The 24,576-nt window shown below is 35.3% G+C and overlaps 5 protein-coding genes and 1 non-coding gene across 8 annotated transcripts; 1 reads left to right on the top strand and 5 right to left on the bottom strand.

The window, feature by feature from the left end:
* Window positions 1-2,672: 2,672 nt before the first annotated feature.
* Window positions 2,673-4,277, bottom strand: LOC147939301 (uncharacterized). The gene is made up of 2 exons (XM_087467739.1): window positions 4,159-4,277; window positions 2,673-3,576 (listed from the first exon to the last, which is right to left on the bottom strand). The coding sequence occupies exon 2, from the start codon at window positions 3,558-3,560 to the stop codon at window positions 2,805-2,807; it is 756 nt and encodes a 251-aa protein (XP_087323865.1). The 5' UTR covers window positions 3,561-3,576; window positions 4,159-4,277; the 3' UTR covers window positions 2,673-2,804.
* A 2,124-nt stretch (window positions 4,278-6,401) lies between these two features.
* LOC104714071 (protein CIA1) lies at window positions 6,402-9,848 on the top strand. Its single transcript, XM_010431316.3, has 10 exons — window positions 6,402-6,715; window positions 6,995-7,141; window positions 7,545-7,763; window positions 7,879-7,943; window positions 8,045-8,110; window positions 8,220-8,291; window positions 8,433-8,495; window positions 8,786-8,855; window positions 9,088-9,171; window positions 9,443-9,848. Exons 1-10 carry the CDS (start codon window positions 6,518-6,520, stop codon window positions 9,515-9,517), a joined length of 1,059 nt encoding a protein of 352 aa, XP_010429618.1. The 5' UTR covers window positions 6,402-6,517; the 3' UTR covers window positions 9,518-9,848.
* A 1,618-nt stretch (window positions 9,849-11,466) lies between these two features.
* Window positions 11,467-13,105, bottom strand: LOC104714072 (protein REVERSION-TO-ETHYLENE SENSITIVITY1). Of its 3 annotated transcripts, none has more exons than XM_010431318.3 (4): window positions 12,766-13,035; window positions 12,557-12,656; window positions 12,103-12,431; window positions 11,467-11,964 (listed from the first exon to the last, which is right to left on the bottom strand). In XM_010431318.3, the coding sequence occupies exons 2-4, from the start codon at window positions 12,570-12,572 to the stop codon at window positions 11,545-11,547; spliced, it is 765 nt and encodes a 254-aa protein (XP_010429620.1). In that variant the 5' UTR covers window positions 12,573-12,656; window positions 12,766-13,035; the 3' UTR covers window positions 11,467-11,544. The 3 variants fall into 3 exon arrangements, with proteins under 3 accessions (XP_010429620.1, XP_010429621.1, XP_010429622.1); XM_010431319.3 differs by having other exon boundaries at window positions 12,557-12,597; window positions 12,766-13,012; XM_010431320.3 differs by lacking the exon at window positions 12,557-12,656 and having other exon boundaries at window positions 12,766-13,105.
* A 2,508-nt stretch (window positions 13,106-15,613) lies between these two features.
* Window positions 15,614-20,703, bottom strand: LOC104714074 (glycine dehydrogenase (decarboxylating) 2, mitochondrial). The gene is made up of 15 exons (XM_010431321.2): window positions 19,061-20,703; window positions 18,633-18,878; window positions 18,468-18,545; window positions 18,266-18,366; window positions 17,978-18,173; window positions 17,780-17,905; window positions 17,511-17,696; window positions 17,301-17,414; window positions 17,063-17,215; window positions 16,766-16,954; window positions 16,592-16,669; window positions 16,383-16,508; window positions 16,191-16,289; window positions 15,988-16,105; window positions 15,614-15,885 (listed from the first exon to the last, which is right to left on the bottom strand). The coding sequence occupies exons 1-15, from the start codon at window positions 20,291-20,293 to the stop codon at window positions 15,794-15,796; spliced, it is 3,135 nt and encodes a 1,044-aa protein (XP_010429623.2). The 5' UTR covers window positions 20,294-20,703; the 3' UTR covers window positions 15,614-15,793.
* Window positions 20,704-21,424: 721 nt separating this feature from the next.
* On the bottom strand, window positions 21,425-21,505 carry TRNAL-AAG (transfer RNA leucine (anticodon AAG)). Its single transcript has one exon. It is a non-coding gene; the product is annotated as a tRNA-Leu (tRNA).
* Window positions 21,506-21,686: 181 nt separating this feature from the next.
* LOC147939302 (putative beta-1,3-galactosyltransferase 12) lies at window positions 21,687-24,576 on the bottom strand. Its single transcript, XM_087467460.1, has 7 exons — window positions 23,660-24,576; window positions 22,950-23,102; window positions 22,765-22,847; window positions 22,583-22,682; window positions 22,381-22,494; window positions 22,164-22,306; window positions 21,687-22,086 (listed from the first exon to the last, which is right to left on the bottom strand). Exons 1-7 carry the CDS (start codon window positions 24,100-24,102, stop codon window positions 21,992-21,994), a joined length of 1,131 nt encoding a protein of 376 aa, XP_087323586.1. The 5' UTR covers window positions 24,103-24,576; the 3' UTR covers window positions 21,687-21,991.

The following is a 24,576-nucleotide window of genomic DNA, read 5'->3' on the forward strand; positions in this document are numbered from 1 at the left end:
AATTAGGTCTTACCATAATAGATGTTCCATGTTTGATCTTTTTAATAAAACACTTAGGGGGTGTATTCAATCTAATATTCCAAGTGATTTTAGTTTTCATGAGATTTTAAATAATTTTGATGATTTTATGGAGGTTGATATGATTTGTTGTAAAATTCTTTCAAATCCCACCTAAAACTATGAGATTTGGATTTCTGTATTTTTAACTAAAGAAATCCTCTCAAATCCTCCAGAATCCCAAAAAATTATTAAAATCCAAATCTACAAATTGTTATGAATAACATGGGATTTTAAGGTAGATTTTTAAATAATTAATTCAATAACATTGGATTTCAGAAGAATTCTTAAAATTCATAATTGAATAACAGTGGATTTCAGAAGACTTTTTTAAATTCATGATTGAATAACATAGGATTTATAAATTTTACATAAATCACTTAAAATGTCAAGTTGAATACACCCCACTTAATTTAAGAATTTGTCTTCACTTACGTTTATGGAAAAAGGTTATGCTTTTTTGTGTTAAAGGAAAATGTTATGGTTTCTAATTGTAATTAGCCAATTCAGAGATAACTTAGTGCAGTACCCAAATACAAAATGCTATTATACAACTATGGTTATTTGTGTAGTCTGCGAAAAAATACCTCATACCTGTCCTCTGCAGTATGAGAACAAAATTATTTGGGCACAACAAAATTGATGAAATATTGATTCACACTTTAGTTATTTAAAAGAAAACTAAACAACGTTTTCACCAAGATAAAGAATTTACAGCTAAACATGAACACATAAAAAACTTGAAAACAGAAAAAGCCAAATAGTTGTCTCTTCATAAAAAACTTGATAATAACCTGCAATTAAATATTGTTTGCATCTGCATGCAGATTCTTGATACTAATAACTATAAACAGGTTGAAGTAAAATTTTCGACATTAATTAAGGTATTAGAAATATTGTTTGCATCTGCTTTTTTTACACAAAACTAAGTGCAATTAAAAGATACTCATTTAATTCGTTAAAGACAATGGCAAAACTCATTAAATAATTGTAGAGAAGCAATGAGTAGAGTAAGAATTAGCCTTGTTGAATCTGAGTTTTAGTAGTATTTAAATAAAGAACCATAAACTTTGATCAATTATTGGTCATGTCTTGCATTAATTTATCATATACAGTAGTATTCATTAAAGGAAAGGTTTGCCTAAAATAGCAACAATTAGTCAATAATCACTTTACTAATGCCTAGGAAACAATAAGTAAATTAAAGTCCATTTATGCGAATCTAGGCGACCTTGAACCATAATTGTGATTTGTAGTAGGTCGTTTTAAATAATCTTATTATTTCGTCTAACCCGTTAGGGAAGCGTCGTGTGATCTGGCAACCAACCAAGTCAAAGTCATACTAACCAATAAGATGAAGAGGATAAGTTGCTTATAGATATAGTAAAATGCATTGAGTCCCTTTGAGAGTTTGAGTTCTAGAAGCCGTTGGACACAATAAATAGGTTAGTTAGTTAGCAAATTCTTCTTTTTATTAATCATTAATTAATATTTTATTAATAAATAGATCTTATCAAGTTGTCCATTTATTTCTAGTTTCATTTAGATATTACAAGATAAGCTCATTTAACTTTATTTGATAAAATAATTCTTTTTTTTGGGTCAAACATGCGATATTTCATTTATCAATTAGGGTTTATTACAAACAGGCTTCTTTCGCAAGAGCATCGGCCGGTTGATAAAATAGTTCTAAATGGATATATTTTCATATAACATTCCCATTTAGTATATAAGGTTTCAGAGTTCTGAGTCTCTTCGGATCGACATGTTCGCCAATCACATCGTCCACTACTCAATCAGAAGTCATAGAACTATGTAGTTTTGAGGCAAGCCAAAAAACAAATTCTTTGTTCTTATTTGGCTCCCACACAAAATACAAGGTTGATACAAACTCATTTCGGGACGTGCGTGTCAATAGATCACAATTCTTTTATGGGTAACTATTTTGTAACAAAATGTGGTATTCGTGGCATGAACCAAACAAAATAACTCCAGTTTTGCTTTCTCTTCACGAGTTCTCAACTGATTCAAATTTTTTTGGGACCGAGAGCCAGTTACAAAAATCCATATTTTGGGAATGTCTCTCTTGTTGGGATTGAAACTGGAAGGAACCTAATGATCTACTCAACTAACCATTGAATTCCTCTAGCTACAACCAATGTTAAAATCTCTTGTCAACCACTATTTGAGGCCACTGTGGCTAATCATGGAAAACCCAGCTGGTGAATCTTGATACACCTATGATGTCAAGCAGTCGATCTTGTAGTGGTGGTAGCTGGCTACAACTATTGGACAAGAAAAAGGTTTTTTAATTTATCTTTATCTCCCTTATGAGTGAACTCAGCAACATATGGCTGTAACTTGAGTAATGATGCAGCGAGATATCCTCCGCCAAACCTAAGAGCGTGATTCACTTTATAGTTATAATCTCACTTTGATATGACCTTTTTATGTATATAATTATAATAACAAATATTAATGTTTTTATATATACAATCGTAATTTTGGATAATTTGGGTGCATATTTGGTTTTCAGTTCGAGTAATTTGGGTAGAAACGTATAATTTGCCCATGCCTACTTTGGAACAGACGATATGAGCTTGACAACGATGATATTGTTTGCATAAAACTTATATAAATTAGAATAGTATTATACATTACGCATCCAACTTAAATACATATTGAGAAAATTAACATTTTGCACAAACTTTTATTTTTTGGGTTTTCATTAAACAAAATAGAATTCTTCACGGATTCCCACCGGGATATAGACCCAATGCTCGAAATGGCATTGAGACATAGTTGCCGGGGCCAAATCCGATCCTCCCTTGACCCGAATCAATAATATTCCACACAGTTCCATTATAGGGCACCTGAAACACATATTGAGGATGATGATTGTTTGTAAGGTGTTGAGGCACCACCTCGGTTGTATGCTGAAATCCAGCTGCGGTCATGAGATCAACGGATGCAGTTTGTCTCTCAAGCATTTCCCACCTTGATTGCCTTTGTGGATCGACCTTTCGTGGGACAAGACCACGATGCTCAGTTTTCAAATGCTTATTCAGTTGAGTATACGTCCCCAAAAAATCACAGTTGTCCACAGGGCATGACCTCGGTTTAGCATTCATGAATCTTCTTGCAGGTTTCACCACTTTTGTCGTCTGAGAGACTTCTCCTCTACATAAAGGGCAGTGTAGGGTCTTGCAGCTTTGGCGGTTTTTCCTCATGGTTTTTAGGAACGATTTGAAACAGTTGGAGTGACGAAAACTCGTGTCGCATATGTAAGGACGACATCCACTTGAAAAGGAAGAGCATGTCAAACGAACAGCATTGTGAGGCGGTTCCATGCATATCACACACCGCACATCCTCCCATTCATGACTCTCAATAGGCCACTGATCAGATGCCTTGTGTTTGCTAGTCCTAGAAGAGCGAAGCGGGTATGGTGATACTCTAACCCTGTTGCTTGACTCAGACATCATCTGCTTTTCTTTAGGCATCTCTCTTGTTGGATTCCTACAGTAATCAAAAATAACGTTCATCTTAATTAGGCAAAAAATATATATAAAACCCAAAAACGCATAGGGATGATCAAGATATCGTAAATGAACTATTCATTTATCATATAAATTTGTGAATCTCTTATCATCTCAAGGTTAGCGGAATCAAAATTGATGCATACTCAAAGTTTAAACCAAAAACAATTAGTGTTTGATTTCGTGTATATAGAAGCGCTAAACAACAAACATCTCAGCCCAATCATCACCAAGACAATATGCATATATATATTTAAGGTTTAAAAGTAAACGAAACTAAGTCACGTGGTATCTAAATGTGCATTAAATCATGTTGCAGAACACCAATTTTCTCTAATACATGAGACAATAGTATTCAACAACATCGCTAGAATTTGGATTGTATATGTATAAGAGAGTTCTTGAACCATGTATTCGAATACAGGTCACCGCAAAAACAATTTTCTCAAATTTTCAATTATAGATCAATGAGATTAATCAGAGATTGATATGAGAAATCATGAAATAGTAAACAATAGAAAAAAAAACTCAGCCATAGATCTAACAAAAGGGAGAAAAGTACTTGGATTTTCAAAGGAAAGTGAAAACAATGGATTTTTGTCTCAATCAGTGAACATTGAAACTTGATTCTGAGTGCATAGTTGTGTTATTTCTATGGCTTTTTATAAGCTTCTCTTAAAGCATATCTTTTACTCATTTGGTCAAAAAAGCCTCTTTGCTTTAGTCAATTTTTTTAATTTTCTTAGCAAAAATAAAGAAGGTGAAATTTCACAAGTAAATACAGATCAATAAGATTGAAAAAGTTAAGAAATCATTGTTTTCTGGTGCATTGAGTTTTAATAGTTAAAAGTAAACAATCTAAATTAAGAAGAAAACATTTTATGTCAACTAGATAACTGACACTTTTTATTACTTTTATATGAATTAAAGAAAAAAATCTATAAAGAATATTTATTTTAAAATTTATTTTTAACAAATCACACACATAATTTGTTTCCCTTAATTCATATAATACGGTGCCAACACCTGGCCATTGTAAGAATAGATAAAATACTAATTAATAACACACAACTTTAATTTAAATATAAATATTACATCACCACCACTAATCAAACTAAGATAACTAATTTACTAAATTTATACTTAAATATTACAAAATTGACAATGTGTCACTAGTCAAACTGAGATAACTAACTATCAAAAACACGAAAAGTTTACTAAATTTATATTTTGTGATATTATATTAACCATTTCATCCAACTTTCAAACCACTTCCGAAAATGTTACTTAATATTCATGGAATGTGGAGTATGGGACTCAAACGGTCAAACCTCTAGAATTGTTGGTTTTGGCCACATTTATATAGTATACATAGTAAATTCAAATTATAAATTAGTTCATGTAGGTATAAACATATTCGAAAGTTATATGTATTACAACAAAATAACTAAGTTTTTTGCCAAAAAAAACAAAAAGTATTTAAATTTATGGGAAAATTGGTTATTTTCAGGGACAACAGTTTGTGTCTATTTTTTTTTTTTAACACTTTCATTCTTCATTAATTTGAAATCGAGAATACAAATGTATCAATGAGCGTATAAAGTGAAGCTCCGTATACCATACAACCAAATATTAAGTATAACAAAAGATACGAGAAAGTGAAAAAACATGTTGCTTTCTGATGTAGATAAGCCTTACACGCTAACAAATTATTAAATCTGTTCTTTTACTTCATCGTCTTTGTCGTCTGATCTTCTTGTTGGGCTATCTTTTCTCTTGTGTAGCACCAAAACTTTTTATGAAAATCAAAGGGTTGCGATCCATCAGTTAAATCGCTAACCACACAAACAGTTTCATCTCCCGCGTTAGGTGATGGTGTTAATTTGGTTGTAAATATCACTCATGATAACTTCATAATCTCGATTCCTTTGTTGATATTCTTCGATGGCAGTAAATGAATGGTTCTTGTAGATGACTTCGAAACCCAAAACCGCCAAATCGTAATTGAAAATATGTTCCACAATACATCATGATAAATCACCAGCGGACACACCAAGCACATGAACTTTATGAGTGATTGTAGAAACCCCATAACTGATGAACAGAGGTAGAGAAGATGTTTAACAATAAGATCTGAGTGAGTCTTATTGTTACCATCATCTAATCCACCCATTGGTTCGCCAGGATCCCAGACTCGAAATTGAAAGTCGTCTCTCAAAAATAAATTCATGCCGAAGCAGAACTGACAATGGGGATGAAGAACAATTTCATACAAAGAACAACGGAAACCGCTTGAACACACATTCAGCGGATAGGCATCGACACACCACCGGAAAATTTGCTGGATTCTGGTCGGAATAAATCTCATCCCAAAGGAGAGGAAAATAACGAAGAATTGAAATAAGAAAACCAATGAAATTGCAGAAATCATTGGCCAATTTATTAAGGATTTGTAAATTGAAATAGAGAAATAAAACTGGAAACAAAGGGAAATAAATTGAAACAGTTTGTGTCTATTATGTGAACAAAGAGACCAATGGAATGGAAGACGAAAATGTTTTGTGCTATCACACAAAATAATACGGAGAAAATTATATAATTTATTTAAAAAATACAAAATGATTAATGAAAATATTGTACAAATAGGAAAAATTGTGTTTTTTTTTTCATTATAATTTGTGTAATTTATCCACGATGACCACGCAATTTTTTTGAAACAACTGAAAAAAAAATTACCTTAAAAAAAAAAAAGTGTAAAAAGGTGCAGTATTCTCTTTAAATTGTGAAATAGCCCCTCGAGCTTTTGTTGTTTAGCGTGAGAATCATTATTTTCTAGTTAGCCCTAAAAGTTTAATCTTTTCCACCGAACCGTTCTGACTTCTGAAACTTGGAAGTTGGAAGTTGCTGCTCATCGGAGATTGATGGATTTGATGGAGAAGAACTTGGAGTTAGTGGAGATTCAGAAGCTTGAAGGCCACACCGATCGGGTTTGGAGCGTAGCTTGGAACCCAGTCTCCTCTCACGCCGACGGTGTTTCACCGATTCTTGCTTCTTGCAGTGGCGATAACACCGTTCGTATCTGGGAACAAAGCTCCCTCTCTCGCTCCTGGACCTGCAAGGTCTCTATCTCTTATTTCTTCTCTTTCTCTTCAAAAAAGTTTCAACCTTTTTTGTTTTTTTACCGAGAAAAGTTTCAATTTTTACAGAAATCTATTGATTCTTTAGGTCAGTTTTACATTATAGTATGTGGGTTTTGTTCCGATTCTATAAAGGAATTAACTTGACCTTGAACTTGGAGTAGACCAGTGAGTTAGGACGTTTTTTGCTGACCACTGTTGTGTTAGTTAAAAGCTTTGTTGATTGTAATGAACTTGTCATTGTATATTGTGAGTGCTCAGACAGTTTTGGAAGAAACGCATACAAGAACTGTGAGGTCGTGTGCTTGGTCACCCTCAGGAGAGTTATTGGCCACTGCAAGTTTCGATGGTACCACTGGCATTTGGAAGAATTATGGATCTGAGTTTGAGTGTGTTGCCACTTTGGAGGTACTTTTCTAGCCCAATCCTTGACTTGTAGTTGTTGTTCCATCGTTCATCTATCTTTTTTGCTCCTTTGACCTTGTGCTTACTTGATCTGTAGTTATAGATGGTTTGATAACCTGAAAGCATCACTATCACAGCTCCTTTTTGCTCTTTTGACTTTGTTACTTGATCTGTAATGCTGAGCTCCTCTTGAAGCAACCAATATCCTTTGTAAATCCTTGTTCCGTTATTTCCTTGGCTTATCAGAGTTACTACTATTAGTCTCATGGATTTTTCAGCTTTACTTCATAATTCATAATTCAGTATTCATTATGCTCAAAGTTTTTGGTGGTTTTCTTGTACTATTTTTTTTTGCTTTGAAGGACACTTTTTGGCTAGTAGAATCTTATTAGATGACTGTATGCAGGGACATGAAAACGAAGTCAAAAGTGTATCATGGAATGCATCTGGTTCATACCTGGCAACATGTAGTAGAGATAAGTCTGTCTGGATTTGGGAAGGGCTTGAAGGGAATGAATATGACTGCGCTGCAGTATTAAGTGAGCATACACAAGATGTAAAGATGGTTCAGTGGCATCCCACCATGGATGTGTTATTTTCTTGCAGTTATGATGACACCATCAAGGTAATGAGAATACTATTATTAGGTTTAGTGATGCAGAACCTGAAACTGTTTCACAAAAAAAATTGAAAAAAAAATATATTATATTTTAACAACCTTAGTCACTCGCTACTAACAGGTTTGGTGGTCTCAAGGTGATGATGGTGAGTTTGAATGTGTCCAAACCTTAGGTGAATCTAACAAGTATATCTTCTGCCCATGTGTTTTTGATATGCTTTCGAATTTTTTTCTTATTAGGCTCTTACTTGTTATAGTAGATTAATGTGCCTTTATTCTTCACACAGTGGTCACTCCTCTACGGTTTGGGCTATCTCGTTTAACGCTGCAGGGGACAAGATGGTTACTTGTAGGTTAGTGAATCTTCTCCTCTTGTCTCCCATAGGCATTATAGAAGCAATGTAATCTGTCTCTGGGTTATTGTTCTGACCATAGCAGGCTTGCCTGAATGTGTACTTGCAGTGATGATCGAACCTTGAAGATATGGGGGACAGATATTGCCAGGATGCAGTCTGGTGAAGAATATGTACCTTGGTGAGAAGATAATGGTTTACATGGAATTGAGTTTGTTCGTTTCTTACTGTTTCGAGTTGACATAATACACAACCTGCAAGATTCCAAAATTTTTTATTCCAACTTTTACTAATGTAATCCTTACTTGCTTGGACTTTGCAGGACTCATCTTTGTACACTCTCTGGTTATCATGACCGTACCATATACTCAGCTCACTGGTCAAGGTATTGACACCTTTAAAGGGTTTGGTTTCTTAAAGCAGAGTCACCATGTTTCCATAAAGTCCTAGTTTCTAACTCCGCCAGCCTAAAAGCAAAAAATCTTTGTTGTGCCTGATAATTGCACTCCCAGTCATCTGGTCAAATATATCCAGATTAGGGATTTTCTAACCATTTTAATAAGCTATATTGCCTCATTCTCCAATTATCAGGCACAGCACAGAGTAAAATTTCCTGAATCTTCTGGGTTTTCTTAAGTTTTGTTTTCTTATAGTTTTCTTTCAAAATTTTGACAGGGATGACATTATTGCCAGTGGAGCAGGCGATGATGCTATACGGTTGTTTGTGGACAGCAAAGATGACTCTGTAAGATAATTTCATCTTGTAGTACTTTACGTCAAAACTGATATCCTTTTTATCTCAATGCGTTCTTAAGTAGAATTTGGCTGTATCGTTCCAACTTACATAGCACAATACAAGAAACCAACCAAATGCAGGCAGCACATATAGTTTTCCTAGTCTTGCCAATGGTTTACCACTATACCATTAAACATTTCTGCTTCATCTTTGAACTTAAAATCATTTGTTTGTGTACCAGGTTGATGGACCTTCCTATAATCTTTTGCTGAAGAAAAATAAAGCACATGACAATGATGTAAACTGTGTCCAATGGTCACGCAGTGTAAGTTCCATGTTTCTTATGAATTCATAGACCCAAATGCATACTATTTCATTCGTTATACATGGTTGAAATAATGAAGTAGTCTATACGGCATCTAATAAATGTAACTTAGAAATTAGAACATAATACTGATGCTCTGTCTTAGGGTCAGAGAGATGATGTCATTTATTACTCGACTTACATTGGCTCAAGTACATGTAGTTATGGCTAAGTTTTTACCAGAAACTTATGTTGTCTATGATTTTGAGCTTGTGATTGTAATATGCAACAGGAGGGCGACCAGTTGCTTGCCTCGGCCAGTGATGATGGGATGGTCAAGATTTGGCAGGTTGCCACCAAACCGTGACCGGTGTTGATATTATGACAGGGATGACATTATCTTACAGAGTTGCTAGTCTGTTTTGATAGATGACATTATCTGGTTTGTCATGACTGGTGTGATACTAATGCTCTGTCATAGATGACATTATCAGGTCAACATCAAAAACGTGTTGGAGACACACAATACTATGTATTGCTAGTCTGTTTTTCTTCTCATAGATGAGAATATTAATCAAAATTTATTTTTTCTTATATACTTTATTTGACATTGATCATTTTACAAAGTGTTTATTGTGTACAATTTGTGAAACTGTTTTAAAATTTTATTATAAAATTGTTTAAATTTCTTACAAAAATGTTAAAAATCTTACAGTTGAAGTATTAAAAGATATGTATAAACATGAAATTGGATATTCTACTAATCAGTTGTTTTAAATGAAACTTAACATTTTACGTTGTTGTGTTTCACTAACATCTGTATGTATGGCATAATATCTATCAATACATTTTCAAAAATATTTTGCAAGTTTTATTTAACACGAAAGCACAAGTAAGTATCAATAGTGACACTTTTATCTTGTAATTGATAACATATACAATTCTTTCTTCAAAAACAATAATATCAAAGTTTTGGACAACACATCTACATTATTTTGGACTGCAAAAAACATTTATGCATCCGAAGTCCACTTCCATTGCATCTTATTAAGTTTATCTACTTTTTTTTAAAGACACTGGAGATTATTAATTAGAGTTATTCTTATTTCAACATCCACGTTTAATACTGTTCACTATAAACATCATTTTTACCTTGTGCGAAATCAACTTGCATGCCTTTGTGAAAATGTATACTCCATATGTTTTCACAAAGAGTGTCATTCTGGAGAAAAATTTTTGTTTCACAAAGAATATCATTTTACATTTCCAATAAGTGTTTTAATGCTAAATTTTATTTTTTACCCCTAAACCCAAAGCTATTTCATTGAATTTAGATCATTAATCACTTATTAAATAGGGGTAAATATGTATAATTCAAACTTTTCTTAATTTGTGTAAAATATGTCAGAATGACACTCTTTGTGAAACAGAGGGAGTATGTATTAGGTTTGCCTAGGCCATATTATCACATCAATGAAGAGTTTTGGAGGATTTCGTCTAAAGTGTCCTCGGAGCTCCGGCTTGGCCAACTAAAGAGTGTATCAATACCAATCCCCAATCCTTTTTAACCTAAAAAAGAAAATGTCCAACCCAAGAACCAAGAATATGTTAGAATATGATCATAGATGTCGTCTTTTGTCATAACATACAGGGGATACAAAGTAAAAAATACACATAAATGAATACATTGCGAGACCCTTAAATCGAGTCTTTAAACAAGAAGGATCCTATATTATTCTTCCATTTTAGTTCACTAACTTGGAACTCATATAAGTTTCCAGAAATACACCACATGGACGTCTAACTCTTGATCATTTGTCACGTTACCCATTATATTTATTCCCATAGGTCGAATCTCCCTGAAGATTTTTTGCATTCCTCGATTTTGAATCATCCGAAGTGATATGGTTCCTATAAACCTAATTACCTAAACCAACAATCACTATATATCACTTTATGCAAAACAAACATACCTCATTAGCTCAACTCGAGTATGATTATTACACACGTATGTACTTCATGTAGTATATATACACTCTAGATTCTGGATCACTTAGTATTCCGTTTCTTTTGTATAAATGCTGACCAGGAGACCCGGGTTTGATTGCCTGTAACCGATATTTCTTTATAATAACTTAACTCTAACATAAATGTAAATGTAACAATTCATTATGTCGTCGAACCCACTCAACTTGTCATCTCGACATCCGAATGATAATTTTTTTTTTCATTTTTTGACATCAGCTCTGAATAATCTAGGGAGAAGAAAATAAGGGTTACTCAATGGAGTTGAAAGCTTAATGGTGCCAAAAGGAAAAGAGAACAGTACTTAGGATTAACATAACTATTTGGTGTACATCATATTTTTAATTTTTATATTTCTCCCTTACTGCATCAACAAATGATGTTCTTAAAACAGTAAGTAGCAATTATGAACCAGGCGAAGAGTAGTATCGAGAACGAGGAGAGGGCAATGAGGAATGGCCAGCCGACAAACGCTACGCCCAAAGATGTGACCAAAGCACATGGCAGAAATGACCGGACAACTGATGAAGGACTGATCCATTTCCCTTTCAGCATTACGAGAATAAAAACATTCACCATATTCCACTCCATCGAGCCGCCATAGCAAAGACGGTTCAGACAGTGTGCAACATACGAGTGGCAGTTACAGGTGAAGATGTTGTATGTTTTATGCTCAAAGCTACGAGTGGTCATGCTCAGTGCATCATCCCATGTAACTGATGACCCATACTCAGTGTGTCTGAACCCATACTTGCAAGTGTGTCCACCCAAGTTTCTTGGTAAACAACACTGCAACAAACCCAACACATTTGACACAGTTAACATAGTATAAGAATCAAAAAGGTCTTATCTTAGATACAGTTTCATAAACCATGCATGCTTAAACCAGATACCATTGAATACATAAAGCAAATATACTACTGATACCTTGGTTCTATCGAGTTGGAGATACCGAGCAGGAGGACCAAATGCAAAATCATCAACATCGATGAAGTTAGAACCAGCAAAGTCCAAAATGACTCCATCTTCTCTGCAAAGTCCAATATGGCCAATGAAAGGAGTCAACCAAGAGACAACAGGGAGAGGAGTCCAGACAATACAGCATGGGAATTTCGACTTCCTTGTGTCAATCTCATTAAGCGGCCATAGATCATGATCATCATCATCTTCCACTAAGGACGGTAACACCATTTTTTCAACATCATTACTTCGTTTCAGGTTCATCATCATCATAGGAACTCTTCCACGAGATATTACTAATAATAGCACATGAGCAGGGTGTCATCATTAGTCCAAAGAAAGACAAAGACCCATGAACTAAAACATTTCAAAAGAATCAAAAGTTTAAATCTTTGGATCAAAATGAAGCTAAAGTTTCAACCTTTATAAGTAGCCATGCGGTGCTAATCTCCCAATTCGAGTCTAAATCAAAATTTCAGGATGAACAGCAATGTGGGGTATCTCAGTAAATTTCACAAAATCTACGGAAACAGAACAAAACCCAAGATCTAAAAAACCACAAGATCACAAGAGAGAAGCTCAAAATTAAGGAACATGATGATGAGTGGAGTGTGTGTGTTTTCGATTCACCTGTTGGAAACTCCGACGCCGAGGGGCGGAGAGAAAGAGAGAATCGCTTAAAGAGATGCGAGAGCTCGGAGAAGGAGAAGAAACGGATGCCTTGTGAATTGTGAAGACAAAGGATGAGACTTTTATATACGAAATTTTGTTGAAGTAACGCTTCTTCTTCTTCTTCCAGTTGTAGAGATGCATTGGAGAAACGAGGAAGATGCAATGAACCTTTGGTTGTTTTATCAATTACTGCACTTTCTAATTTATTATTAAAATCTGAATTAAAATATTTAAGCAAAAAAACAAAAGGACTTTTGCTTTAACAAACCTAGAAGAACAAAAAAAAAAAAAAAAAAAACAGTAAAAATTTAGAATATTTGTTTTTTTTTTTTTACTATCCAAATCGGGAGCTAAGAAGTAAATATTTGAATTTTGAGTAGCTGTAACGAAAATATAAGTTTTAAAAGTAAAATTTGATTTTAAAGAACATCATATAGTTTCCTAAAATTTGGAAAATTTCTCAAAATTCCAAATTTTTTGTCGTTTTTTTATTTGTCGTATTGATTACGATTTCTTGTTATAAATAACGGTTTGATAAAACAATTTCTTAAATTCCAAATTTTTTGCCATTTTCTTATTTGTTGTATTGATTACTGTTTCTCGTTACAAATAACAGTTTGATAAGTAAAGATATATATAATTAATGTTATTCTTTATTACAGACAAAAAGTGATACCGTATCTCTGACACTTCGATAATCGCCTCTATCTCCATGACAGACATAACGGTTTCAAAACTTTAGAGTATCTCCATGATGTATGGTCTTTGCATATCTATCATTCGTGCTATGTTTTTTGAGGAAACTCGTGTTCATCTGCTGACGGGTTCTCATGTCTTATAACGGTCAACCAATGAGAATTACTCCTCTATTTTAGCTGATCGTACTTGGATATCATTTTAACATGCGATTCCATGTATAACGTGCCATAAAAGCATATACTCCCTTCGTTTTACAAAGAGTGTCATTCTAGATAATTTTTTTTGTTTCACAAAGAATGTCATTTTACATTTCCAATGAGTGTTTTAATGCTAGATTTTCTTTTTTACTTCTAAACTCAAAGTTATTTTCATTGAACTTAGATCATTAATTACTTATTAAATAGGGACAAGCATGTATAATTCAAACTTTTTTTAACTTGTGTGAAATGTGTCAAAATAACACTCTTTGTGAAACAGAGGAAATATTAACTTTTACAGAGAGATTCTCATAAATAGCACCAAAATTCTAAATTTATCATAACATTTCTAAAATTTCAAAAATAGCAATATATTTTAAAACTAATTTTGCAAAACTAAACTCTAAATTCAAAATTCAAAACCATATCCCTCAAAAGACTAAACACTTAAATGCATAGATCAAATTTATCATGCGAGTAAAACTTGTTGACTTTAATCAAATAATATATTTTTTTTTTCAGATGCATCTTAATATCTTATACAATAGATGTAGTTAATTTTCAAGTGTTTTAAATATAGACAATTATTTAACTATTTTGTTCGTCATATATATTCAAGATCATTCGCATGACTAATTCATACTTTGGAATAACATTGAAACTTATAAATATTGATAAAGCATAAGGTAGGGTGGTTTTTTTGTGGGAGGAAATACAGAACAAGGCTCTATGAAGATTCACTCCTCCCATCGACTTTCGAAAGAAAAAACAAGTTATGTCAATATCGTAGTCGTTATAACAATCACAAGGAGGACTACCTGATTTTTCCCCATAGGCCATAAATTTTTTTTGAGGGTTAGTCACAATATGTTAACGTGACTAGATATAGAAAGTTATTAATTTGTGATTTGTAAAAGTTTAGTGTTATTAGTTTGTGATTTGTCAAAAGTCATATAAAATCTTAACAAATTTGGATTGGATTCAGACTTTTATAAAAGTTTTGTGTTATTCAATTAAAACAAAAAAAATCTAGAATTGTTAATGAATTCAATTATTATGTTATTGGTTCATGATTTTAAACACTTTCTTTATAAAATAAAGCCATGTAAAATATCACAATAATACAGAAATTGTTTGGAGGAGTTTACGAGATTTTAGAAAACTAATCAACAAAACTCTCTAGCAATTATTAACAATCTTTCACTTATTCACTTATAATGATTTGTTAAATTTTTCAAAAATCTTGATAAATTAGAATCTAATACCACCCCTTTAACTCTACAAAAAAAATAGAAAGAAAAGTATAACTGCTCCAGAAATTCCTTTCCTTTTATTTGTTTTTTTTGTCACTTAGCTTTCCACTTTTTACTCTACATGCAACCAATGATATACTACATGTCAACATTTGTACCTAAAACCTAAAATTATGGTTATTTAACCCAAATTTCTAATTGTAAACTGCAACAACAAATGACATGGATGAGACATAAGTATTTGGTTCCTATTATTCGCCTGTGTCCGACTTGGAAAACCAAATGCTCGTCGTTGTTAATTAAAGTAGTAAATAATATATTACTTTTTTCAATTTACTATTTCATATATATCTTTATTAGTATATTATTTTTTTTAAAAATACTCTTTTAAGATAAATCAATTGTAAATTGAATTTGAAGAATATGACAAACAATATCAACTAAATTGTAAGTAATTCGCATTCAATTTACAATTAAGCATATAAACACGGCAAGAGAAAGAAAAGAAAAACCCATATTTGAAATTACTAATGAGCATAAAGTAGCCTAAGAGTTCATACTTATTTTCTAAAGAAATCATGTCATAAATATAACCGCGATGATGATCACGTCGGCTGACTCAAAGGTTAATTTATAAGAACGTGGACGGTGGAACCATATAGAAATATATTTTATTAGATAAATGAAGGATAACTTAGGACTAATGTATGTACATTGTACAATAAGTGAAAAGTGAAAGTGAAAATGATGATGAGGCTGGGAAGAGAAGTAAAAGCCGTAAGTAAAGATTTGTTTCTGGATCTGGTGCGAGTATGAATCGTTTCATAGTGGCTTCATTTAAGCAGACACTGCAGCTGCAGCCTGTTCTTCGTTTGCCGGTTGGAGAGTGCACACCAGATGTCGGTCTCCATACACATTGTCCACACGCCCTGTTTCACAGACATTTTTACATTTTGAAATGACTTATCAATAACCAATTGTCTTCAATGGAATTGGACATTGAACGAACGCCACTCGTAGTTTTTAAGTACCTGTAGTGGGCCAGAACTTGGAAGAGCGGAGCCATGGAGCGGGGAAGGCTGCGTATTCACGGGAATACGGCTTTTTCCATGCGTCTGCCATCAGCGATGAAAGAGGATGTGGAGCTCCCTGTGTGTGTTTGTTTTTTTAAGTTCATTAGTATCAAACAAGAGAGCAAGTCTGAACTGAAATTGCAGTCTCAATTTTTCTTTACCTTGAGAACGTTGTTGTGCGGATCAGCGTTTCCTTTCTCAATCTGTGAAATTTCTTCCCTGATCGAGATGAGAGCATCACAGAACCTATCTAACTCAGCCTGCAACATTATGTACATACAAATTATGAAGCCATATATTAGAGAGACTTAGAGCTGAGTGATTGAGAGATTTGCCGTGCAAGGCATTATTACCTTGCTTTCGCTTTCGGTTGGCTCGATCATAAGCGTTCCGGGGACAGGAAAAGACATCGTTGGTGCATGGAACCCATAATCCATCAGCCGTTTAGCCACATCCTCTGCTTCTATTCCAGCAGTGTTCTGAAGGCATTGAGCAAGACACTGATTCATCATCTACAACCCCAGAAAGAGAGCATCCACTCAAACGAGTTAAAGAAACATACCTTGAATCCTCTCAAATCAATGATGAATTCGTGAGCGACTGTTCCATTGGCACCACGGAAAAGAACTGGGTAGTGACTCTGAAAAATAAGAAAACATAAGTGAGAATGCACAAGAGAGAGAGAGAGAGTGAGAAGTCACTTTTTAAAAAGAGTTGCAAGAACAGGAGAAGGTACCTCCAGACGCTTTGCCATGTAGTTAGCGTTCAGAATTGCAATCTTAGAGGCGTCAGTGAGTCCCCCAGACCCCATCATGGCAATGTAAGAATACGAGATTGGCAAGATAAGCGCAGACCCCCATGGTGCTGCAGCAATGGTTCCCATCGGTGATGTATGCTCAGGTTCAGGGATACCACCAGTAGGTATCTGTAGCAGAGTAAATAGAGTAAGAACAAGAAAGCAGATAATCGAATAAATGAGAAAGATGGATTGGCGGTCAAAACATGATCATAACAGACGAGAATAAACACTAACCACAGGGTGAGAAGGTAGGAATGGAGCCAAATGTTGCTTCACACCGATAGGGCCCATACCGGGACCACCACCACCGTGAGGGATACAGAAAGTCTTGTGGAGATTGAGATGACAAACATCCGCTCCAATAAAACCAGGGCTAGTTAAACCCACCTGGATATCCAAACAGCATTCTCAGACTTAACAACTTTTAGAATCTGCAGTCAACATATAATCCGTACCAGCAGAGAAACCATACCTGTGCATTCAGATTAGCACCATCCATATAAACTTGGCCTCCATTGTCATGAATTATATTGCAGATCTCGTCGATACCTTCTTCATAAACTCCATGAGTTGAAGGGTATGTAACCTGATATTCAAACAGATGTTGCAGAGTCAGAAAGTGGAATGACCCAAAGATAATAAATTGTGTTATATCTACAACGAGACAGAAGAAAATACATACCATAAGCGCAGCTAAGTTGTCCTTGTTGGCTTCGGCGGCTTTCCTCAACTCTTCGATGTTAATGTTTCCCTTGGCATCAGTACCAACGGCAACAATTTTCATTCCGCACATGGCAGCACTAGCAGGGTTTGTCCCGTGTGCAGAAGCAGGTATGATGCATACATTTCGGTGATGATCTCCTCTTGACTGCATCATTCATTCACTCATTCACCAATTTTGTTGGACTGTAATTTCATATTTAAAATAAGGAAACTGAAGTCAGGTTTTACCATATGATATGCACGGATAACCATAAGCCCAGCATACTCGCCAGCAGCACCGGCATTAGGTTGTAGTGAGAAAGAGTCGAACCCAGTGATCGAACACAAGAGTTCCCCCAAGTTAGTAAACATTTCCTACAAGCATTCAAACAAAAATCAGTTTATGTTTCAAATTTACAGACAAAAAAGTCAAATATGTGGCCTCACCTGATAACCTTGTGCTTGTTCAAGAGGAGCAAAAGGGTGCATGTTGGTGAAACTTGGCCATGAGACTGGCATCATTTCGGTAGTGGCGTTCAATTTCATTGTACAAGATCCTAGTGGAATCATGCTGTGGCACAATGATAGATCTTTAGATTGTAACCTGTGGATGTACCGAAGCAACTCATGCTCCGTGTGGTACCTAATCAGTAAGAAAAAAGGAAATTAGTGTGAGGTACTTAATAAAAACACACAAGGCAATAAAGGATCCAAGATTCAGAGAAGGTAATATACATGTTGAAGATTGGGTGGGTAAGATATGGGCTCTCTCTTGTTAGGCTAGAAGGAATAGCATTGTTAAACTCCGGTGCAAGAGACTCAGCCGTGAATTGAACCTTGTACATTGGAGAGTTGGAGAAAACAGTATTTCAAGCAAACAGGAAAAAGAAAGAGTGACCAAGTGAAAGGAATGGGTATTAGTCAAAAGTAAACTCACGGGCTTGCCGGAAGCAAAAACTTCAAAAAGTTTATCGACATCATCCAAGGTAGTTGTTTCATCAAAAGCAACAGTAATCTTCAACGACAAGAAAACAAAAACCGTCAATGTTAATAATCATTTCTAGATACTCAAAGAGAAATATCTATATATGAAGAAACTCACAGTGTTGGAGTCCACAAGACGCAAATTGATCTCTTTCTTGGCTGCTGCATCAAAAATTGCAGGTGCATTTGAACACGTTAATTTGATAGTGTCAAAGAAGGGAAGATCCTGGACTTGTGCAGTTCCCAGTTTCTTCAATCCTAAGGCAAATACGCCAGCGAGACCATGAACCCGTTGTGCAATAGATTTTAAGCCTTCCGGTCCATGGTAAACAGCATACATAGCAGTCATGTTTGCAAGTAACGCCTACAAGGTAAAAAAGGTGAACTATATAAAAAGTTTGTAACCGGACAAGAAGATGTAAGAAATGGTTGTACCGCTCTCGGTACCTCTAATTCTTCCTACTTTTACTACTGGTAATAATCAAAGCAGTATACGCTGCTGCTATATACCAATCAAATCATGTAGAGTGTGAAGCCATAATCTACCTGAGCAGTACAGATGTTGCTGGTAGCTTTGTCCCTGCGAATATGCTGTTCCCTAGTCTGCATAGCCATACGCAAAGCTTCCTTTCCGGAAGAATCAACACTAACACCAATAATCCTCCCAGGCATCATCCTCTTATACTCTTGCGAAGTAGCCAAGAAAGCAGCATGAGGACCACCATAACCCATCGGTACACCAAACCTCTGAGCCGATCCAACAACAATATCCACACCAAACTCCCCAGGCGGTTTCAACATCGTCAAAGCCAACAAATCCGTAGCCATCACAACCTTAACACCATTAGCATGAGCATTCCTAACAAACTCACCATAATCAAATACTTCACCTTCAGTCCCAGGGTACTGAACCAACACACCACACACATCCCCTGAGCTATAATCAACATCCTTAAGATCCGAAGTCACAACTCTCAAATCAAACCCGTCCGCTCTAGTCTTGCAAATATCAATCGTCTGAGGATGACAGTTACTAGCAACCAGAAACGTCTTCTTCTTCCCTTTTAAAATATTGTTACACATAGCCATCGCTTCCGCAGCTGCGGTACCTTCATCGAGCAACGAAGCGTTGGACATAGGTAAACCGGTGAGATCGGTTATAACCGTTTGGAAATTAAGCAAAGATTCAAGTCTTCCTTGAGAGATCTCAGCTTGGTAAGGAGTGTACTGAGTATACCAACCAGGATTCTCCATTATGTTACGCAAGATCACAGTAGGGACATGAGTGTTGTAGTATCCCATACCAATGAAGGATTTGAATACTCTGTTCTTCGAAGCTAATTCACTCATGTGTTTAATCATCTCACTCTCTGTTAATCCTTCGTCGAATTTACCAGAAAACTTCATCGAATCTAACCGAATCGATTTCGGAACTGTCGAATCGATCAACTTGTTGAGATCATCGAATCCGCAGTACTTCGCCATCTGTGTTTGTTCCTCCGGTGTCGCGGAGTTGTGACGCCGTGGGAAAGTGTCGCTTGGCTTTAACGCATCGACAGAGATAGATCGTGTTTGGTGCTGATTTTTCCCGGATACAGCGCCGCCAACGACGGAGACGGTGTTATTATCAAGACGGCGATGGAGAAAGGAGGAGACATACCTTGAGGGAGTAACCGTCGTCGACGGGAGAAGTGAGGATTCGTTGTTACGGTGACGTTTCGTCTCGTTGACGAGACGTTTCACGATCCCTCTATAAGCAAGTCTCCTTGCACGCTCCATAACCAACAAACAAAAAAAAGGTGCAAATCTGAATGAGTAGAGAGACACAGTGATGCTATGGTAGTGATAATATATTTATACATATATTATTGTTTCGAGGTTGGTGATTTTTTGTTTAATGATTATAATGCTATTATTGATAGATTTATGGTAAAAAGAAGAAAAAACATAATAATTTATGTTTTTGAGATCTGAAAGGGGTTGGTGACAACCACTAAATAAGCAACTATACAGAAAAGAACAAATTTATTTGCATAGATTCCACGTAATTTTGCATCGAAGCAATATCTTTGAACAAAAATATGTTTTTATCACTTTTCTAAAAACTAAATTGCGGCTGCAGGCATTTTGATGATTTATTTGAAATTTTTAGTATATCACAATCTTGTAATTTTGTAAAATGTTGATATAGTAGTACTAATTAAGGTCAGGTTTTTAAATCGTTACAACAGTCAGAATGATCGGTACAGTACATTTATTGCGACTATCGTAGTCATAGTACATTAGTATTCCATACTTCATGCTGTCGTTATTAGTCCGAAGTCCGAACTGAAATATCAATCCTACTCAACCGATGGTTTTTTTATAACTTACTCAACCGATGTTGTTTGGTCATTTTGGTTAAGGGTCGATTTGTTGTAGATGAACTGACCCGCAAGTTTTATTATGGATTCGGTTATCAGGTTGGTTCGATGGTTATCTAATTTTTTTTTAAAAAAAAAAATTCAATCAAATATCGTAGAGTTATGCTAAATTTTCTTTTGAATTGACATTAGAACTTAATCGAATAGATCATTTCCACAAATTGTAAACATGTAAAGTACCCAAATAACCAATATCGAAACCGAATATTTGTTCGGATAATTTTGGTCTTTTTGAAAATCAGTGAACCAATAAACCAAAAATCTTAAATCGTTTTGACACTTTATGGTAAGTTTTGTATTACAGAAAATGTTTTTAATCTCGAGGAAAGATTAAATGGAAGAGAATCAAAGTTGAAGATAAGGGAGACTGGTCGACTCAATAAACCATATACATTAACCAAAATAAAATCTCATTACATTTCTCTGCCCTTAGCAAGTAAAATCAGCTACAAAAACAATAAAACATGATACATAATAAATATTAGAATGTTGACAGTGGGATTTGAACCCACGCCCTTTCGGACCAGAACCTTAATCTGGCGCCTTAGACCAACTCGGCCATATCAACATTTTTGAAATCCAATCATGTGAAGTAAACTATAAATCTATAGTTATCTTTTAAATAATGTCATTATTTTCTCTTTTATGTGATCTATCTCCTGTGACAAAGCAATAACAGGTGGAGTGGACCAGTACAGTACTATGATTATGATCTGGAACAAATTAAATAATAGGTTGACTGAGATCTCTTTTACAAATCAAACCAGATTCACTTGTATCATCATCATCATCATCACCCAGCGCCAATACTGGACACATAAATCTAATTTTACAAAAAGGGATATTGAGGTATCTGTCTATAATATATAGTTTCAGTATATATATGTGGTAGTGGTACATCTAGCAACAACTATAGAATCAGATCACGTAAGAACTATGAAGTCATCTTTTCCCCTATACAGCTCCAATGATGTTGAAACTCTAGTGCTTGTGAGATCATATATTCTGTAGAACTGTCTCAAGAAGTGTCAAGTAGGGCAACTCTTGAATCAATCTACTGATCGACGTCATCGGAAGGCAATGTCGGACTCTTGGAGCACATATCTGTCTTATGAAGCTCCTTTAACCGACTCTCCGGGTTACAAAGCCCTAAAAGATTTGAGAAGAAAAAGGTTGACTAACTGATTCTTGTGACTGCTACTATGTAGAAACCATATTTATGTTACCTGAACATTTGGGAATGTCCCAAACTGCTATGGATTTTGGGGAACAATGAGGATCGCATAAAGCTCGATTGTCCTCGTGATGTACATCCATTGCAAGCATCCAAGATCCGATGGTTACATCTTCATTGTTAAACATCCTCAGGCTGAAATGAAAACACCGTTAATGAGATTTGCATATCAGAATCTGCAAGTATGGCAAATCAAAAACATTTCAAACCTGCCATTACGAGCTGCTGCAAGTGAAGCCACTATCTCGGCTGAAAGAATGTATATCGGTCCATAAGCATGTAAGAAGTATTCATTCCCAATCAAATGGCCCTGTTTCTCGTACCTGAACAATTATACATCTGTCAACAAAAAAAGATAAGCTCTGCAAAGAATTAAAGTCACGGATGTTGAGCAAGCTTATCTAATTGTACCATTTTAGTTTAGGGTCAGTTATAACAGGTCCTTTCTTCATGCAGCCAATGTATGTCTGTGAATGAAGTCTTTCCTTGGCAAGAAGCGTCGCAAGTCGATCTGAACAAAAAGCCAAAAAAGAATTTGAATACTATTTTGATGCAGAAGATAACACAGAACGGAGTATTCCCTCTCAATTTACCTGGTCTCAAATAAATGTCATCGTCCGCTTTGACATAATAATCAGCTTCAAAGAGTTTAAAAGCTGCTTTAAAGTAAGCCAATCTACAAGGAGGAGACATGAATCAGTCATTGATAAGGATACAAAACAACCAAGAACTACACAAAAAAAAAGGGCAGATCGGTGCCTAAAACCAGGATTTTTACGTTTTATAGGGAAGTCGTACATATTCTTCCTCGACATCAAGAAGCACAAAATCTCTGTACTCTTTTATTTCCTTCTCAAGCTCAGCCATCTTCTTTGCATCCTTTGTTCGTCCAATGACGAATCTAAAAGCTAATCCAGTCGCTTGTTCCAACCTGAGTTCCAGTCAACAACAACAACAACATTGGATTCGAATAATATTGACTTATGCAAAGAGTTAGTAATAAGATGGCCTTGCTGAAACTCCAAAACCAGTAAATCCTGGGGGAACATAAACTTTTCCAAGTAACTAGGAAAACATCAAAACTATCTTATCTGACTGCCTTTTCCACATTGACTAAACCGCTCAAGCTTATAATCCCAACACTCCAAAGTAACCGTATGACATCAAAAAGTTAAGATTTTAAAGGTGACAAAATCCAAATCATGCTATACTCACACAGTATAACATCTAAAGTTAATGACATCAGAGTCACAAACACAAACATTATGACATCAAAATTCAAAAGGTGAAGACTTTGTAGGTGACAAAATCTAATCATGCCATGTTTTACTAGGAACAAGATCAAGAGATAGAAGAGCTTCTCCAACAATTACGGATACTTACTTAAATTTAGAAACCAATGAATCTCACTGATTGAAGTAACCAGCAGTTTCAGATTTTGAAAGCAATGTATTATTCTAAGACACAAGATAAGAGAGTTTTAGATACCTTAGAAGAGCATCTGGATCAGAAGGGAACCAAGTACTTCTCAAAGAAGCTCTGCGATCCCCAGAATCAAAACCAGTCTGGATCCCAACAAACCCTAAAAGCTTTCGTCTTTCAACAACCACACCACCATTACCACCACCATCTCCTCCAAGCTTTCTTGAAGCAGACACAACCAGGGAAGTGTCTTTAGATCCGCCGCATCGATAAACAGAACTCGAACCTCCTAGTCTTTCTCCGGCGGAGGAGATTGCGAAGATAGTTCCGGCGACTCCGATGAAAAAACTGACAAGGGAGAAGAGTATGATAGCTAGATGAATACGAGACGAAGCATAAGAAGAAGAAGAGTTTGGCTTATGGGTCTTCGAAGAAGGTTTACTATAGTACGAAGGAGACGCCGGAGAGTTGGAAGATGCGGTGGAGAAGCGGTGGGAGAAGAGTGGCATTATCGTAATTCTGTGGTTGGTCTAAGGGTAAGTTTGGGTTTTGTGATGATTTTGGTCACTCTGGATTCTGAAGGTTTTGTTTTTTCTTTAGATCTGTCTATTTGCTTTAGTGACGGTGGTGGTGTGTGTGAAACTGTGGCGAATCTAATTATTTTCTTCTTTTTTGAGATTCTCCTATTACACGAAATCTATTACAGTACTTATGTAATAATAATATGTACTACTTTTTATTTTTTTGGTTTATTAAATAACAAAAGAAAGAGAAGCAATGAATGCATTCACATGACAATTTATGAGATTCAATTGCCCCGAAATGTTATAGAAGTACTACAAAATTAAATTTGAGTATGTAACGCAAATAAGATCAACCAACACCTAAAATCTGAATAATCAAAAAATATCTAACCAATGATGTGAGGCAAAGAGAAAAGTCTCACTTGCAAGATGAAGAGATACCGTTGCAATAACGTTTAC

Source organism: Camelina sativa, chromosome 9 (genome assembly GCF_030686135.1).
Source record: "Camelina sativa cultivar CO46 ecotype springtype chromosome 9, ASM3068613v1".
In the NCBI taxonomy this organism is placed as follows: Eukaryota; Viridiplantae; Streptophyta; class Magnoliopsida; order Brassicales; family Brassicaceae; genus Camelina; species Camelina sativa.

What these genes read in the sequence shown, in the direction of transcription:
- LOC147939302 (XM_087467460.1), bottom strand. Translation starts at nt 24,102, where the DNA reads ATGCCACTCTTCTCCCACCGCTTCTCCACCGCATCTTCCAACTCTCCG. An exon ending in GTACGACTTCCCTATAAAAC is followed by an intron (nt 22,848 to 22,949) that starts GTAAAAATCCTG and finishes TCCTCCTTGTAG; the next exon opens with ATTGGCTTACTTTAAAGCAG. An exon ending in ACTGACCCTAAACTAAAATG is followed by an intron (nt 22,495 to 22,582) that starts GTACAATTAGAT and finishes ATAATTGTTCAG; the next exon opens with GTACGAGAAACAGGGCCATT.
- LOC104714071 (XM_010431316.3), top strand. Translation starts at nt 6,518, where the DNA reads ATGGATTTGATGGAGAAGAACTTGGAGTTAGTGGAGATTCAGAAGCTT. An exon ending in GTTATGATGACACCATCAAG is followed by an intron (nt 7,764 to 7,878) that starts GTAATGAGAATA and finishes CGCTACTAACAG; the next exon opens with GTTTGGTGGTCTCAAGGTGA. An exon ending in ACCTTAGGTGAATCTAACAA is followed by an intron (nt 7,944 to 8,044) that starts GTATATCTTCTG and finishes TTCTTCACACAG; the next exon opens with TGGTCACTCCTCTACGGTTT.
- LOC147939301 (XM_087467739.1), bottom strand. Translation starts at nt 3,560, where the DNA reads ATGCCTAAAGAAAAGCAGATGATGTCTGAGTCAAGCAACAGGGTTAGA.
- LOC104714074 (XM_010431321.2), bottom strand. Translation starts at nt 20,293, where the DNA reads ATGGAGCGTGCAAGGAGACTTGCTTATAGAGGGATCGTGAAACGTCTC. An exon ending in ACCCACCCAATCTTCAACAT is followed by an intron (nt 18,174 to 18,265) that starts GTATATTACCTT and finishes CTTACTGATTAG; the next exon opens with GTACCACACGGAGCATGAGT. An exon ending in AACAAGCACAAGGTTATCAG is followed by an intron (nt 17,906 to 17,977) that starts GTGAGGCCACAT and finishes GAATGCTTGTAG; the next exon opens with GAAATGTTTACTAACTTGGG.
- LOC104714072 (XM_010431318.3), bottom strand. An exon ending in TCCAACTCGATAGAACCAAG is followed by an intron (nt 11,965 to 12,102) that starts GTATCAGTAGTA and finishes GGTTTGTTGCAG; the next exon opens with TGTTGTTTACCAAGAAACTT.